This window comes from Elephantulus edwardii, unplaced genomic scaffold, assembly GCF_000299155.1.
Source record: "Elephantulus edwardii isolate Elephantulus edwardi_28Jun2011 unplaced genomic scaffold, EleEdw1.0 scaffold00348, whole genome shotgun sequence".
In the NCBI taxonomy this organism is placed as follows: domain Eukaryota; kingdom Metazoa; phylum Chordata; class Mammalia; order Macroscelidea; family Macroscelididae; genus Elephantulus; species Elephantulus edwardii.
Window position 1 is genome coordinate 930,161 of NW_006400098.1, and position 15,256 is coordinate 945,416.

Genomic DNA, 15,256 nt, shown 5'->3' on the forward strand with positions numbered 1-15,256 from the left:
TCTTCAATCAAGATTGACCTTGTGATTGTATCTCTCAGAATTCTCCTAGTCCCCCAGTGACTGTCACTCACATCTTCTATTTAGATTTTTGGGGAGAAGGGGGATTATAAAAAGGGAAAAAAATGGCCTGGTTGATGTCATACCCTTTCTATCTGAGAGTCACACATCCCCCCTCAGAGGTCTCTCCTCCTCCTCCTCCTTCTCCTCCTGGGTGGTGGGGATTGGTGAGGGTGTGCTGGGGACCCAGGCCATCTCTGCCAATCTCCTCACAGCCTCACCCAGCTGCCCCAGGCCACGAGTGGCCTCTACCATCTGGGTCAGCCCCAGATTCAGGGCTTGGCGCTCTTGCCGGTCCTGCTCCAGGGCCTGGGTCAGCTTCTGCAGCTGGACCCCCACGTCCCTCACAGCGGCCACCAGCTCCACGAGGGCGGGTGGCTCACAAGCCATGACTCTTACTGGTGGTGTTGATGTCACACACGGGCCAAGGCGGCCTGGGCTCTCACTAGGGGTATGCCCTATGGACATGTGGTCAGGGGGAGGCTGATCCAATGGGGAGGCTACAGGTGAGATCAGAGGCTGAGAATCAGAGGCTGATCCTGGGGTCTGCAGAGGTGGGGAGGTTCGTTCTGCATTCTGGCCTCTGGGTAGGTCCTCAGTGGACAGTGGATCCATGCTTGGAGCTGGGGAAGGCCTGGAGAAGCTGGACTCTGAGGCTGGGAAAGGCTCAAGGCCATGCATCTGGGATGTGGAGAGGTGAGGGACGTCTACAGAGGTCAGCTGGGGGAATGGGATAGCTTTGACATTTAGGACTGGAGTGGGAGAGGGAGGCTCTGTCTCCAAGGAGGTTGGAGGGGACTTCGTAGTGGTCATAGGGGTTGTAGAGGGGTCAGAAGTGGGAGTGGGAAGAGCAGTCGTGGTGGACTGAGGGGTTGTGGTGGGCTGAGGGGTTGTGGTGGGATGAGGGGTTGTGGTGAAGTGAGAGGTCATGGTGGGGTGTGGGGTTGTGATGGGATAAGTGGTGGGGTAAGTGGTAGAGTGAGGGGTCGTGGTGGGGAGAGGGGTTGTGGTGCGGGGAGTTTTGGGGGGAGAGGTTGTGGTGGGGGGAGGAGTCGTGGTAGGGTGAGTGGTGGGGAGAGGGGTCATGGTACGGGGAGTTTTGGGGGGAGAGGTTGTGGTGGGGGGAGGAGTCGTGGTAGGGTGAGTGGTGGGGTAAGGGGTCTTGGTGGAGTGAGAGGTCATGGTGGAGTGAGTGGTGGTTTGAGGGGCTGTAATGTGGGGAGGAGTCGTGGAGTGAAGGTTTGTGGAGAGATCTGGGGGTCCAGAAGGTTGTGAGGCTACGTCCTGGAGTGAAGCTGTGTCCACGTCTCCTGGTGTATAAGATTCTAGGGGGGGCTCTGAGGTGGGGGGCAAGCTGACCACCTGGGCAGGAGTGGCCGGGTCAGAAGTCAGCTCTTTGGGCAAGGTGGGGGGAGGGGTGGGTCTGAGCTCTGGGGTCAGGTCTGAAACCACAGTGGCATCCGTGGTGGTGGTGGTCCAAGCAAGCTCAGGAGTCGTCCAGGTGAGGTCAGGGGGGTCTGAGACGGCCAGTGAGGGGCCTGGAGGGTGGGAGGTGACAGCTGCTGAAGGCTCAGGGGTCCCCCGAGGGGCAGAGTCAGGGGTCAGCGCTGGACCTGGGAGGCCCAGGGAGGAGCTGAGAGCTGTGGAAGGAGTGGGGGCCGCCGTCCTGGCTGCAGTGGGCCGCACCCTGCGATCTGGCCACGGCTTCCTCGTGGAACCTGCAGAGGGAAAGGTGGACAGCCGAGGTCAGCACGCCCCGCCCACTGCAGCCTGCAGGGGCGGAGACGCGGGGCGGGACTAACCAATGGGAAGGGGCGCTGTCTCTGACGTCACGAGTCGCCAGCAGACTTCACCCGGCCCTAGTGCCCCTCCTCTGCTGCTGCTGTGTCCCCAGGCGCCACCTGGCGGCTGCCAGTAGATGGGGATGCAGTGAGGAGAGGTCAGGGGGCATGTAGGTTTGGGGTGGTTTTTTTTAAATTGATTTTAATGAAAGTTTACAGAGACTTCGGATTTCCATTCATTCATTGTTGTACTTTTCTCCTTGGTCACCCTTCCCACCCCACCCCCCAATTTGCTTTTCTTTTTGAAAAGTAAAAGAAAAAATTCTTTCATTGTTACACAATTCCTCCCCCCAGGTCCACTCCACTGTGCAGCCTTCACTCTGGACTCCTGTCATGACAATAATACCTAATCATAGATCCCTTTTAAACAGTTCTCTCCCTCATCTGTTTCAATGCAGTATACATTATTTATCCCCTCTTCCTCAGTCTCACCCCAACCCCTATTTCAGTCCTCTTTTAAAACAGTGGCACCATGCAGTATTTGTCTTTTTGTGACTGAGATATTTCACTCTGCATAATGTCCTCGGGACATGTAGTTTTAGGGTCCATTTCCATCAGGTCTTTCCCAAGTAAGAGAGCACCCTGTACATTAAACACCGGGCTGCTCAGCAAACAGCCCAGGGCTCTAATCCACCAGCTGCACCGCAGAAGAAAGATGTGGCAATCTCCGCCCATTAACCCGGTGCCACGGTGCCAGCTCCCACTCATGACGATCTTCCAGGGGTCTCTGAGGCTGCAAATCCTCACCAGAGGAGACTGCCAATCTGTCTCCTACGGATCCGCTGGTGGATTTGAACCACTGACTTTTTGGCTAGAAGCCTGGCCACCAGAGCTCCTCCGTAAGGAGGTTCCAGCCCTGGAAGTCCTATGTTCAGATCTGACCCATCCTTCAGGGTCACTGAGAGTCAGAATGGACCCCAGGGCAGTGGCTTGGCGTTTGGTCTTTTTAGGGAAGCCTGCGGGACTGGTTTCTGTACCCTCCACGTGTGCACCCCTGGTCCACATCCCTCACCTGTGTCCACACGGACCCTGGGCATTGGGAAGGGGTGGCCTGGGCTCCCAGGGGCGCCTGTGGTGAGGGTGAGTCCAGGTATAGCTGTGGTGGGCGTCCCTCCCGCCAGATCTCTGCTAGAAGGTGTGTCTTGAGTCCAGGAATGTTGATAACCATCCTTTTCACCTTGAGAGAGAGAGACAAGCTCGGTGGCTGGGTCTTGAATGCCTTCTCCCTCCTGCTAAACTTTTTTCTATTTTGAGTGCAAATTTACAGAGCAAAGCGCTTTCCCCTTCAATAATTCAGATTTTGCTTTGTGATATTAATCAGTCACCACATTGTAACAGCACTCTCCCCACTTCCTCCCTGTGAGACTCACTGCCATTCACCCTTTCCATTTCCTCCAGAGTTGGACCCCTTTTCTCCTCTCTCTGGGGCTCCATCCTGCTCAGACTTCCTCTCTCACTGGAGCCTCGTTCCAGCTTCTTCCCTGGCCTCTTGTTGCCATGAAGAGCTCACTGAGATGGACTTGGCTACCAGTAACTATTTGGTGAAATGAGCTTAGACATAAAGACAGGGAGCTTGCAACTTTTGAAATATTGCAAATTTTTAAATATTGTGAGAAGGACCAAAATATGGGCATGAGACAGATGGTGGGCACGTGCTGTTGGGACAAATGGTACCTGATGATTTGCCCAATCCAGGGCTGCCACAGAATTTCCATTTCTTAAAAAAAATTCATGCAAAGTGAAGCAAAGGACAAGACAATGATTGAGGCAATGATTGAAGTATTTCAATGTAAACAGTCCTCCCTCTGTGTTTGTGGGGGATTGGTGCCCCAACTCTGTGGAAACAAATCTGAAGATGCTTGAATCTCTTCTAGAAAAGGGCATTGTTGTTTGATCTTATGTCGAGTCAGATCTGACTCCTAACTGACCCTCCAGCGGGTGTTCAGGGCCTATTAATCACATGAGATTATATTGCCTATCTGATCTCCCATGGACCAGCTGGCAGGTTCAAACTGTGTTCCTTTGGATTGGAAGCACAATTCCTAACCTCTAAGCTACCAGCCCTCCCTGAAAGGCCGTGGTATTTGCATCTAACCCACACACCTCCTCCCCTACGCTTTCAGTCGTCCCCAGATGACTTCTCATGCTCGTTGCTGTTGTTGTACGGTACCCATCGTGGCCTTCTAAACCTCTCCCTGTCCTGTGCCACCCTCATTTCCCCTCCCACGTTCAAGTCCATTGCTGCCGTCACTGTCAATCTAGCTCCTTCCAGTCGGCCTGCTCTCACTGGCCCTCTTGGTCTTCCAAGCATGATGGTGTTTTCCAAGGGCTGACCTCCCCAGATAATCTTCACAGAGCAAGGGAGATGAAATATCACCATCCTTTTGAGGTGAACCCCAACTGCTACACCTTCCTAGCCCTGTGGTCGCACACGTCACCTCCCTCAGATTGTGCTTGTATATTTGTCATTTTACAGACTTTGAGCTGAGTAGCTGCCTTCTCCCCCTGACCCCCAAATAAGAAGGGATCTGCAGAGCGTGGTGATAGGGACTCCCTCACAGTGCACTGTGCAAAGCACGGCCCCGGCCCCGAGGGGCAGAGCTGGGACACGAAAGCAGCTCGGAGGGCAAACACCAAGATGCCTGGAATTCTGGTTGCAGGGACGTGGGCTTTGATCGAAGACCTTTCTCTCTTGTTCTCTCTCACATAAGTGCGTGCGCGCGCACACACACACACACACACACACACACACATTGCCTGCTCTTTCCTTTCTTGCTGACCCCTGCCAGGCGTGTTTCTGAGGGGCAGAAGCCAAGAAACCAAGATGATGGACTGCCTGGGGAAAATCAGCTGTGGGAAAAAAATCTCTTCCCAGGGTTAAGGAGCACAGATGTCTCCTTAGGGACTAAGGTGCGCCTAACCTCAAGTCATGCTCTTCTCAATTGCCTAACATGTATCATGCATGCACCACGATCAGGGAAGGCTGAAGAAGAATGGATGGCACTGAATGGTCCTGGATGAAGGTCCTGAATGGTTGGTGAAGAATAGTAACTATACCATGAATTGCCAGAAAAGGAGGACAAAAGTGCAGCCAGGGCAGCTTGGGTAGCCTAGTAGCAAGAAGCTGCACTGCAGTCCCAGAGGGTAAGTGGTTCAAATCTACCAAATGCTCTGCTGGAGAAGGAGGGGCAACCTCTTCCTGTACCAGTCAGATTTGACTCGATGGTAAATTATTATTATTATTATTATTATTATTATTATTATTATTATTATTATTATTATTATTTTTAAAGTACAGCCAGAATGTTCCTTAGACACAAGGATGATAAGACTTTGTTGATGAGTTAGCACCTTGGAGTGTCCAGGACTGCAGATCTCCCCACAGCAACATGACGAGCTCATTTACACGGGTCTCTCTGGAAACCCTTCAGAGAGGTGGAGAGAAGCTGACAAAGACCCTCTACTACCGCCCCATGCCCCTCACCTGTGACTGAAAGGCGCCTCGTCACTGAGGGCACCCCTGGACTTCTGGTGGTGTCCCAGGACAGGGTCGGCTCACGTGTTCCCATAGGAGTGGTCCCTTTGGCCAGGTCCTCTCCAGAGTGGGGGTCCCAGGTCCAGGGGGGATAGTCCTCATCTTCTGTGTAACCTGGGGAGGAATTGAGCGAGGGCTCCAGCCCTGTCCTTGGTCTTGGAGACCCCTCTGCTTGGGTGGCTCCTGGAGAGTGCTGGGTCTCCTTCCTCTCACTCAGCCCCTGAGACCCAGCCAGGGGTGGTCCCCTAGTCTAACCACTGGCCCTTGAGTTCACACCCTGTGCCCCCCAATGGCCCCTCGGTACCAGTGCAGGTGAGCCCCACGTCTTCCTCATGGTCGCAGTTGTGGGTTCCCCAGGCCCCAGCGGGGCAGTCACTCAGCGATGCCTCGTGGCCCTTACAGCCCATGTCATCCAACCAGATGGGTCCGGTCCCCGGGCCATAGTGGGTCTTGCCCACCCGGGGTCGGACCTTGCCGCAGCCCAGCTCCCAGCAGGCCACAGTGGCATCCCGGAGGTCCCAGCTGTCATCACACACTGTCCCCCAGCGTCCAGCATGCCACACTTCCAGCCGGCCGGCGCACCGGTTGGGCCCATCAGCCAGACGAACCCAGAACTGGCCTGCTGGTAGAAGGCTCTGGGGTCAGCAGGGGACAGCTTCCCCTCTGCCTTCTTGCCCCACTCTCCCTCCTGTCCCGGTCACTCTCACCTGATTCCACAGTGGTGGTGCCAGCGGGAGGCAGGGTGGAGTCCTCGGGGGACTCTGTGGGGGTGTCGGAGGCCGGCTCCATGGAGGTCTGCGGTGTCATCTCGGGGGGGCCCTGAGTGGTCAGGCTCTCCATGGCCTCGGAGGTCAGTTCTTGGGAAGCCTGTGATGGAAGCGTTGTGGGGGCATACGAGGTCAGTCTATGGGAGGCCTTGGTGGTCCGCATCGTGGTAGAATCAGAGGGTGATCTTCGTGAGGCCTCAGCAGCCGGGGCTGTGGAGGTCCGTGAGCGCTGGGGGGGTTTCGTGGTGGGCAGCACAGGGGGCAAAGTAGTTGGCCGTCTCGGGTTCTTGGTCACCCACTTCTTAGTGCTCTTGGGGGGTTTCCGTGGGGACTTAGTGGTGCCTTTCTCGGGGGCTTTGGGGGTCAACCTTGCAGGGGGCTTGGTGGTCAGTCCTCCTGGGAGCCAGGAGTCCCGATCTCTATCTAGTTCAGGGACCCAGCTCCAGCTGAACGGATCCGACACGGAGTCCAGGCCAGGGGTTCCTGGAAGGTGGGGTACAAACATGAGATGACAAGGCTACCACACAGTAGTGACAAGGCCACTCCTCCAAGCCCACATCCTGCTCACGTCTTTCTCCCACCAACCACCAAGTGCCCGTTCATTGATTTATCCATTCTTACATCAGAAATATTTGTGACAATTTAAAAAAAAACAAACTTTTTGCTGCAATTTGGACGAATGTTCACAGAATTAATTGGTTTTCTGTTCAATGATTCACACACATTATGTTTTGGGACATTGGCTGCCATCCCCACAGCATAACTGCACTCCTCCCAGTTCCTCCCTAAATGTACTGTTTCCACTCATCCTTCCCTCCTCTCTCTTCTGCTTTCTGAACTTGATCCCTGGGCAAATGCTGCCTTTAAAAAAATCTTATATAGTTGGTTGTTCAAAGGTATGCATATCTCCTTCATGTCAGTGTTCATATTATATGTCTATTGTTTATAAACATTTACAGTTTGTAAGTATATATTGAGGCTGCTCATGTTCCTGGAATGGTACTAAGCTGTAGTAATAGTTGTTGTTGTTAAGTGCCATTGAGTCATAGACAACTCACAGCGACCCTATGAGTGAAAGACCTGAACACTTGTATAACTTTCACCATTTCTCCATGTTCATAGGGTTTCCAGAGGCAAGCTCTTTCAGAAGTGGATGCCACTCCTGCGTCCAAGCTTGTTTTAATCGGAGAGCTCCACCAAACACTGTCCACCATGGGTGACCATTCTCGCATTGGACACATCAGTGTCACAGTGTTTAGCATCACAGTAACCACTAGTTACCTCTGTACAGCAAATGGACAGACCGGGGCTATGCCACTTAGAAGAATGTTTGACCAAAAATAACTAAAACCAGGCCTGAGGGCCACAGATTAAAATCACCCACCTTTGGCTTGGTAACATCGCTTTCTGTCTACTAGGCCAACAGAGCTCTCTCGTTGTTTTTGTTGTTGTTAAGTGCCATTGAGTCATACACGACTCATAGTAGACCAAGTTAAACAAGACATCATTCCCTACCTTCTCGACACAACCTAGACGGAGCTGGCCCTTCCTTTGTCTCCTAACATTCAGTCCCTCTCCATCACCTTAGCCTCTGTCCTGAGTAAGAACTTCACTTCTGGCCCCTTCCAGTTTCCCTGATGCTTTCTTCTTATCAGATCCTCACCAAAGGAACCTTCCAAGTATCCGAGCTAGATCACCCTCTGGCTTAAAACCCTTCTGTGGAGCAGCCCGCTACGATACAACTCTTGGTGTCTAGTAATCTGAAGCGACTATGTCTTGCAACCAGAGTGATAACTTAGAGGCAACGATGGTGAGACTTCATCTCACTCGCTCTGGGCAGATTTTCAAGAGGGACCAGTTCTTGGTGGGAGACGTCATGTAAAGAGAGGAAACTCCTTTGACACGGTGACTATCACATTGAGGCTGCCAGAGGACATGGCAAGGACAGGCCTGCTGTTCATAGGGTCACTGTGAGTCCTAGCTAAGCGGACAGCACCTCACAGGGCCTCACGCAGAGCCAAAGAGAAAGAAGGAAAACAAAGACTCAAAGGAGAGACTCATCTACAGGACGAACGGGAGCCCTGGTGGCCTTGTGGGTAAGGAATTGTGCTGCCAGCCCAAAGGCGGAGGGTTCAAAGGCACCATCTGCCTTTCTTACATAATTTGCAGCTTCTGAAAACCTGCTGGAGGGTCCACGATCACTCGGTTCCAAAGTGACATCACAACAGCAGGACCAATATTCTGCTTGGACAACAGCCTCAGCTCCTATGGTACCTGCAGAATTTGACGATGCCTGGCCCTCACTCTTGACCTTTCTGTTCAAGAGAACAGTAGACAGAGCCTGACAGAATGAGAGAAGATTGTGGACCAGAGCCTCATAGTCTTATGTTTCCTAAGGTTAACAAGTAAATATAGATTTATTATGATGTTCTTTCCCAAAGGGATGGACCTCCTGCTTTGACAAGGAATGTGGAGGAGAGGTCCAGAACCTCATATACTTAACAAAACAAAACATACTTACTGTACCAGGCAAGATGCAGGGACTCCCTGCAGTATTTGCTCTGAAATACTATTATAGCCTTGAATCACAACTAGACCTCAAGTCAGTGCTTAACTAAATAACGGGCTGCGTCACAAAACAGAGTATCACTCGTTAGGACTGGGCTGCTTTAAAAAAAAAAAGTGTCTAATGAGACCAAATGGTCAATAAAGACTTTAAGCTGAAAATGGGGAAGAAACAGAGTCACAGGATGAATGAAAACGTATCTACCAGGGTTAGTGGTTTTTTATGAGGAAATCTCTTTCTGTTTGTTAAAACCACCCCCTTGTGGTGTGTCTATTACAGCAGCACCAGGTAAAACCCTTGTTTCATCCTGGGGAGAGTGATGTACAGGTGGGTTCCCGAGCTCTCTCGGTTGACTCTCCGGTGAGTGTCTGGGCTGTAAGTCAGGTCAGGGGAGGGTGTCCCTCTTTCTCCTGCAGAGATGCCCGTGGTTATGAACCAGCAACGAGGCACAATCTTTGAGTGAGCAGTGCAACTCACCTTGGACACTGGAAGGTGCTGCTTCTTTTTTAAAGAAGATTCTCGATTGTTGTTGTTGTTGTTGTTATGTGATGTCAACTGACTACAACTCAATGACCCTACAAACAACATCGCTGAAGCTTGCCTTCTCCTGAGCCGACACCACCATCTCTGACACACCTGACCCCATTGCCATGGTCAAATGTGGCATCAGGGTCAGAGGAAGATTCACCAACAACCTCCGTTATGCAGATGACACAAGCTTGCTCGCTGAAAGTGAGGAGGACCTGAAGTGCTTGCTGCAGGAGATCAAAGACTACAGCCTTCAATATGGACTGAAACTCAACATCAAGAAGACAGAAGTAAAAAAAAAAAGGTGCAACAATGAATGACTGGAAACCCAAAGTCTCTGTAAACTTTCATGAAAACAAGGAGAAGGAGGAGGGGAAGGGGAAGGGGAAGGGGAAGAGGAAGGGAGGAGGAAGAAGAAGAAGACAGAAGTCCACACGACTGGGCCAACAGGCAACGTCATGACAGATGGATGATGGTTGATAGGAAGAGGGAACCCAGTTCTACCACTTATCCACTGAGCGGCCTTTGAGTGAGTTCTTTGAGTGAGTTTATACCTCAGTGTGGTGACCACACACCTAGATTTCCTGTCGTCACAGGCACTGACTTGATCCAGCACAGAGGGATTCCAGCGATGCTGGGGTCAGCCACGGAGCCCACCCCCTCCTCCAGGAAGCCCATTGACTGGGAGCGCCCCCTTACCTGTACAGGTGACCCCGACATCCTCATTGTGCGCACAGTTGTGCTTGCCCCAGGGAGGGGCGGGACAGTCGGAAAGCGAGGCCTCGGTGCCCACACAGGCGACGTCGTCCAGCCAGATGGGGCCAGCACCCCAGCCGAAGCGGCCGGCTGGGGGGTCTGGCTGCCGAGCCCCGCCACAGCCCAGCTCACGGCACACCACGGTCGAGTCTCGCAGGTCCCAGCTGTCATCGCACACTGTCCCCCATCGCCCGGCGTGCCACACCTCCAGCCGGCCGGAGCATCTGCTGGGTCCAGCCACCAGGCGCAGGTGGGGCGACCCTGGAGTGGGACAGAGCAACGGAAAGAACAAGTGGCAGTTAGGTGCCATGGAATCAACTCCAAGCCAGAGTGACACAGAGGCCACAGAGCGGACACTGCCCCCCACTGTGCCCTCCTCACAACCCCTGCTGTGGGTAAACCCTCAGCCATCAGCCCCGTGTCAATCCATCCCACGGAGCAGACAAGAGGGGATGGGGTCCGCTGGCCTCCTGACCTGATCAGATCTTATTTGGGCAAAATAGACATAATATCTTGGACAGAATGAATAGAAAATGTAGCTCAACAATTAAAAAACAATAAAAAGGATCAGACTTAGTGATCTGAGAGAGACTGGTGGAACCTTGAGACTGGTCCCCCCTTCACACGTGGAGCGGGACCCACACCCAGCATCACCTGGCAGCCAGTGGACAGACAGGACTTCAGGTGGATGGTTCGCTCCTGAGGAAGGTGCCTCTCAGAGCCATCAACCACACGAGACCAAAAGGGTGACATTTGACAAAACACTAAGCTCAGAAGGAGCAGGAAAGGAGGAAGAAGGAATACAAAGAGCTGGAATAGGAAGAGGGAGGTGTGTTGTTACATTGTGACGATTGAAACTAACTTTAAGAAACATATGTTATCCTATTGTCAAAGGGGCCCTTTAGAGTAGTGAGAGAAGATCTTCACCCTGAAACCTACAGCGTCCCTTTTCAGCAGGAAGTAGCTAAGAGAATACGCCATCCCCTTTTCCTTATGAATCAGGGTGAAGTCTCTCTCAGGGAAGAGTGATAGGGAATGGCAAAGGACACACTGACAAAGGAGATTAATCAGAACTGGCTTTGACAAGCACTGTGGCAATTGGACAATTAAAACAGACTTTCAAGGGGGGAGAAAAAAAAAGAGGAACGAACTGGGGAGGAGGATAGAGAAAATAGTGCAACAATGAATTAATGGAAACCCAAAATCTCTGTAAATGTTCATTAAAATTAAGAAATTTTTTTTAAAAAAGAAACATTTTTTTTAAAAAAGAAAGAAACGGCAACAATGAATGAACTGAAATACAAAGTCTGTAAATTTTCACTGAAATTAATAATAAATTAAAAAAAAGAACGTGTGTGTGTGTTTCAGAACGTTAAGAAAGGGAGGGAACAGAGCTAGATAGGAGGAAAGGTTTATATATTATTAAAAATAATTGTAGAAGGGAGCTCTGACGGCCTAGTGGCAAGACGCTGCACTGCAATCCCAGAGGTACGCGGTTCAAATTCACCAGATGCTCTGCTGGAGAAGGAGGGGGCAATATCCTCCTGTACCAGTCAGATCTGATTTGACGGTACACGTAAAAATAATGCAATTTAAAAAAATAATTGTAGCATTGTAGTTAAGGCATTTAGAAGCGACCCAAAAAGTGGGGGGTAAAATCTCCCAGCCTCACATAAGGCTATCTGTCAGTTTCTAGGTTTCCAGCCTGGAAACCCAGAGGAGCAGATCGACTCTCCCCAGGAGCTGAGATCCATGCAGTGATTGAGTTTGTGGGAATCTCTCTGGGAGCAGATGGTCAGGACTCCCGTCGACGGTGTTGCTGTGTGGTTTTCAGCCATCAGGTTGAGAACAAACTGTCTGGACCCCCAAAGGGTCTTCACAGGTTGATAGCAGACCTTCACACCAAAGTCACAGCCCTTCTGAGAGAGGGGACCCTGGCTACCTGTTCACCACCATTCTCTTTGCAAGAAGGGCCCCATTGAACAGTCTCTGAGAGAGAAAGGGACTGTAGGATGAGTGAGGAAGAAGAAGGAGATGGATCCTAGAACCTGGGGCGGGCCAGGAGGAGGCAGGCATCGGGCACTGGCTCCAGTTTCTGTGGGAATCAGGACACTCACCAGTGTCTGGTCCAGATTCAGGAGGAGACGTCGGGGAGGCTGGCGGAGGGGAGATGGCTGCAGTCCACTGGGTCCGGGCCATGGTGGGGGGCAGAGGCTTGGAGGTTGAAATGTTGCCCAGGCCAGGGAGTGTGGGGGTCACATAGCCCAGAGGCATGCCTGGGACAGGAGCAAGAGGCCTCAGCACCCATTCACGCTGCTGCCTCAGACGACAGTCTCCATCCTCAGCACGTACCACCCTCCACATCCTCACTGGTCACCTCCCAGGACTCTCAGCTTCAGGCACTCAGGGGGCCCGCCCTGGGAAGCCCCCCCAGACACAACTTAAGTCTCCCATGTGTTTGACCAGGAGAGAGGAGGTGGGGATGGAGAGAAGGAGGGGACATTGGGGCTGAGAGAGACCGAGAAGGGGACAGACAGAGGTGATATTACACGGAAGGGATGCTTTACAGTGGGAACAGGAAGCAGGACCACGGAGGATAGACTGACGGAGGCCGCTGTGTACTGGCCTCCCTGCCATCAGATGAATTCTTTCTCAACATCAGAGGGTGCGTGGAAGAGAGGACTGTCCACGAGACAGACTGATGCAGAGACCACACAAGAGGCTTGAGTCTGGCGGAGATTGTGAGGACGGTCCATGGTGAAGAGCGGTCAAGCCTGTTACTCATGGGTCACTACGAGTCATAACCACCTGACAGCACCCAACAACAACAACATCTGGAAGACAAAAGGCCCTGGCCCTGGACCAGTAGGCAGCACCGTGGTGAAGGAAAGATTAAAGTTTGCAGTGATTTTATTTTACTTGGGTCCACAAGTGATCTCCATATTTCCAACAGTCAAGAAACCAGAAGACGTGCTGCCCTGGGGAAATCTGACGTCAAGGACTTCTTGGAAGTGCCAATGAGCAAGCTTGTCACTTTAAAGACTAAGGTGTGCCTGATTCAAGACAGGATATCTCCCATTGTTTCACATGCAACACATAAGGAATAAGGAAGGCGAGAAATAACTGGTGCCTTTGAACTGGGACGTTGGGGAAGAGCCTCGACTGTCCCATGGACCGATAAAGAGACAGACAAGTTGGTCTTGGAGGATATGTGAGCAGTCTCTTTAGAGTTGAAGATGAGGAACTTTCATCTCAAATACCTTGGGCATGCTGTCAGGAGGGAATTCACAACCTTGGGGACCATGGCCAGCTAGGAGTCACTTCTGGCCAGATGGCACTCAGTGAATGTTGTTGTTAATTCTTCGTGAAGGAGCCTTGGTTTCAGTGGCTAAACACTCTTCTGCTCACTGAACTGAAAGGCTGGTAGTTCAAGGCCACCCGCCATGCCAAGCGAGGCAGCCTGCTGTGCCTGGGAATCCCACAGGGCCACTGTCCTCTATCCCACAGGCTCGGCGTCAGCGGCGTCCACTCAACAAGTCATCACACCAGGAAAGGTGGAGGGACAGCGACAGAGAGGAAGCCCTTCTGCCAGGCGGACCGACGGTGCCTGCGGCAGTGGGCTGGGGTGTGTCAGGGACAGGGAGGGGATGTGGGACAGCACGGGGCACCGTGAGTCCTGCCAAGAGCAGCAGCAGCTGCAGTGGTTTTGGCTAATTCCTGGTTGGGACGGTTCTGTTTATTGTGGCATGTTGAGCACCATCCCTGGCCATCTCTACGGTAGCAGGCCACTCTCCAGCTGGGTCACCCAAAATGTCCCTGGAAAAACCCCAATCTCTGCCTTTTAATGGGGTCCAACTCTTCCCGACCCCCTAGCCCAGAGCAGAACCACATGAGAGGCTTTCCAGATCGACGCCCTCCACTTCTGCAGGCTGTTTCATTTTTCTCTCTTGAAGTACCTGGTGGGCTTCAACCACACAGCAGGTCAGTGCTCAATCGGTGCACCACCAGGGCTCCTAAGTGTCTCTGGATATTGTCAGGGAAGTGGGGAGAATCACCCCAAACTGAGGACAGAACATAGATGGGGATGGAGTTTTCCTTGTAAGGAGAGGAGAAGGGAAAGTGTGGACAGAGAATGTGAAGGGTGAGTTGAGTGGGTGTGCGTCAGAACCCTGCATGTCTGGGGCCCCCTCACCGTCACACACGGCCCCTGCGTCCTCCCGGTGGTGACAGTCGTGCTGGCCCCATGTGCGTGCTGGGCAGAACCTCAAGGCTGTCTCGTTGCCGCGGCATCGGAGATCGTCCAGGAGGATGGGCCCTGTGCCCTCCCCAAAGAAGGCGCCTCCAGGGGCGGCCAGAGCTCCCCCACACCCCAGCTCCCGGCAGGCCACGGCGGCATCCCGCAGGTCCCAGGCGTCGTCGCACACTGTGCCCCAGTGCCCTGCATGCCACACCTCCAGACGGCCGGCGCAACCGTGGGGGCCATCGGCCAGGCGCAGCCGGGGGGCCGGACCTGGGTGTGGGGGACAGAGAGAGAGCAGATGGCAAAAAGAGATGGGTTCACCGTTACTTAGAGAGCGCGTTCTGAGCAAGATGGTGCTGGGGAATGGATTCCACCTCTCCAGCCGGGATTCCAACCCAGGTCCAAATTCTTCCACTACCCCCTACACCCAAGGAGGGGTGATGGGGCTGTCCAGTGGCCCTCTTTCCTGACCCCCTGATGCTCAGCTGGGCCCCCGCTCAGCCCTTCACCTCCAAACCCCTCGCTAGTCCTCTCTCAGCTCTGCAGCAGGAGTGTGGATCCCAAACTCATCACCATTGACATCTGTGGACGCTGTGAGCCTTACGGAGCATTGAGCTGTATTCACGCTAAGCTGAGGTCGGCAAAGATGCCTCTTCCTGCTGTTTGCCACAGAGGCCACTCAACTCAGCATTGCTAAATTGTTGTTGTTGTTATGTGCCATCGAGTCGCTTGCGACTCATATCGACCCTATGTACAAGAGCTCTATACGCTCTTCTATCCTGTGCCAACCTAGCCATCTCAAACGCGCTTATTCCCACTGCCCCAGTCACAGAATCGATCCATCTCATCAAAGGTCTTCCTCTCTTGGCTGCCCCTCCACTCTGCCAAACATGATGTCCCTCTCCAAGGACCAGTCCCTCCTTGCAACATGCCCAAAATATGTCAGATGAAGCTTCAGAATCCTTG

General features: G+C 52.7%; 1 protein-coding gene across 1 annotated transcript in view; it reads right to left on the minus strand.

Annotated features, from left to right (window-relative positions):
- Nucleotides 1–159: 159 nt before the first annotated feature.
- Nucleotides 160–15,256, minus strand: part of SSC5D (scavenger receptor cysteine rich domain containing (5 domains)) — a 21,439-nt gene continuing 6,342 nt past the window's right edge. The window contains exons 7-14 of the mRNA XM_006901861.1: nucleotides 14,243–14,560; nucleotides 12,168–12,326; nucleotides 9,994–10,311; nucleotides 6,141–6,683; nucleotides 5,738–6,052; nucleotides 5,383–5,547; nucleotides 2,911–3,075; nucleotides 160–1,775 (exon numbers count right to left, since the gene is read on the minus strand). Coding sequence (XP_006901923.1) covers nucleotides 160–1,775; nucleotides 2,911–3,075; nucleotides 5,383–5,547; nucleotides 5,738–6,052; nucleotides 6,141–6,683; nucleotides 9,994–10,311; nucleotides 12,168–12,326; nucleotides 14,243–14,560 — 3,599 coding nt within the window. The remainder of the gene's footprint in view (nucleotides 1,776–2,910; nucleotides 3,076–5,382; nucleotides 5,548–5,737; nucleotides 6,053–6,140; nucleotides 6,684–9,993; nucleotides 10,312–12,167; nucleotides 12,327–14,242; nucleotides 14,561–15,256) is intronic.